This window comes from Vigna angularis, chromosome 6, assembly GCF_016808095.1.
Source record: "Vigna angularis cultivar LongXiaoDou No.4 chromosome 6, ASM1680809v1, whole genome shotgun sequence".
Lineage (NCBI taxonomy): Eukaryota > Viridiplantae > Streptophyta > Magnoliopsida > Fabales > Fabaceae > Vigna > Vigna angularis.
In genome coordinates, this window is record NC_068975.1 from 13716891 (window position 1) to 13718702 (window position 1812).

Consider the following 1812-nt stretch of genomic DNA (forward strand, 5'->3'; position numbering starts at 1 on the left):
AAATCTTCTATCTGATTCTTCAACTCGGTTAATTCTGCAAGAGCCATACGGTATGGAGCCATTGATATTGGCCTTGTTCCTGGCAGCAAATCAATTGTAAATTCCACCTCTCGACTCGGTGGCAATCCTGGAACCTCTTCCGGAAACACATCTGCATACTCTTCTACTACGAGGATTCCACTGATTTGTTCGTTTGTGTTTTCCTTTTGCTCTTTCACCATCACTGCAAAACAGACAGCTCCATCCTTGAGATCCTACAACACCTCTTTTGATTTTGACATTTCAACACCTTCTTGTTCTTAGAAAATCACCTTCTGATGTCCATAGTCGATCAGCACACGATTATCAGCTAACCAATCCATTCCCAAGATCACATCCAAACCCTCAAGCGGTAGGCACACCAAGTTGACCTTGGACTTGCGTCCTTCCACTTCAATCGGACACCCAACACAGACTGAACTGGTTGAAACTTGTCCGGATGCTGGAGTGGAGACTATAAGCTCACACCCCAAATCAAACATAGAGAGACCAAGATTCTCCACACATAACAAAGAAATAAACGAGTGTGTTGCACCCGAATCAAACAAAACAATCACAGTTTTGTCAAACAAAGAACAAGCATCAAGTATCAAATTACCTGACTTCTCAGCTTCAGCCCCTGACATAGCAAAAACCCTGCCTGACGCTTGCGGCTTTCCAACATTGACAGTTTTCTGAGGCACTCCACCGGATGTCTTCCTTTGGGGACAATCACGAGAAATGTGTCCTGGCTTATTGCATGTGAAACATACCCTCACTTCCTTTTTGACGTCCACAAGCTTGGGATAGTTCCTTCTAAGATGATTTCCACCACACTCAAAGCATGTCAGGATCCCCAAACTGAACGGTGCTGGTCTCTCATAAGGCTTCTTTTGAGGCTTTCCTCTGGAGGAACTTCCTTTCTCAATTCTCATTACTCGTCCTTTTTCTTCCATTCCTTCCACCACTTTAGCCTGCTCCACTAGCTCAGGAAAATGATTAATTTTCAAAAGGACCAGGGCTTTAGGAAGATTGTGGCGCAAGCCTCTCTCAAAATTTCTACACTTCCATTCCTCGCTCACATTCTGAGTATAGAATCGAGCAAAATATTCGAACCTCTCCTTGTAAGCCTGCACTGACATATTCCCTTGTTGCAAGGTCAAGAATTCAGCCTCTCGCTCCATTTTTGCATTGACAGGAAAGTACCTCTCCAAGAATTTGAATCTGAAGTCCTCCCAAATGGCGACTTCTCCCCTAGCATCCATCCCCATCCGAAGACCGCGCCACCAGTATTCTGCCACCCCAGCTAACATGTAAGTAGCAAAAACAAGCTTCTGAGCCTCAGAATAGTCAATCGCATCGAAAATCTTCTCATTACAACAGATCCAGTCGTCTGCCTCATCTGGAGTGGCCTTCCCATTGAACTTGACAGGATTGTACTGCAAGAAATCATTCATACCCACACGCGGCCTAACAGCTTGGTCAACATGTTGCTCTTGCTGCCCCTGCAGCACCAGAGAAATTTCTCGAAGAGCCTGTACGAGATCAGCAGTAGCATTGATAGGAGTAGGAGTTCTTCCCCGTCTCGACATCCTCTATCATTTTTTTAAAAAAAACAAATGGATAAGAAAATTGTCACACAATCATTCAAATCTACAAAAAAAAAAGAACTAGTCGAGCTCACTCCCCAAGGCCCTAAAAGATTTTTCAAAAACCAAGGCTCTGATACCAAAATTGTAATGCCCCTTAATAAGATGTTACTTAAAATAGATCAAACTACAAACGTTTAAAACA

The 1812-nt window shown here is 43.5% G+C and overlaps 1 protein-coding gene across 1 annotated transcript; it reads right to left on the bottom strand.

Moving 5' to 3' along the window:
- Positions 1-299: 299 nt before the first annotated feature.
- Positions 300-1610, bottom strand: LOC128197508 (uncharacterized). The gene has a single exon (XM_052879561.1). It carries the CDS (start codon positions 1608-1610, stop codon positions 300-302), a length of 1311 nt encoding a protein of 436 aa, XP_052735521.1.
- Between the last annotated feature and the right edge of the window lie 202 nt (positions 1611-1812).

What these genes read in the sequence shown, in the direction of transcription:
- LOC128197508 (XM_052879561.1), bottom strand. Translation starts at nt 1,610, where the DNA reads ATGTCGAGACGGGGAAGAACTCCTACTCCTATCAATGCTACTGCTGAT.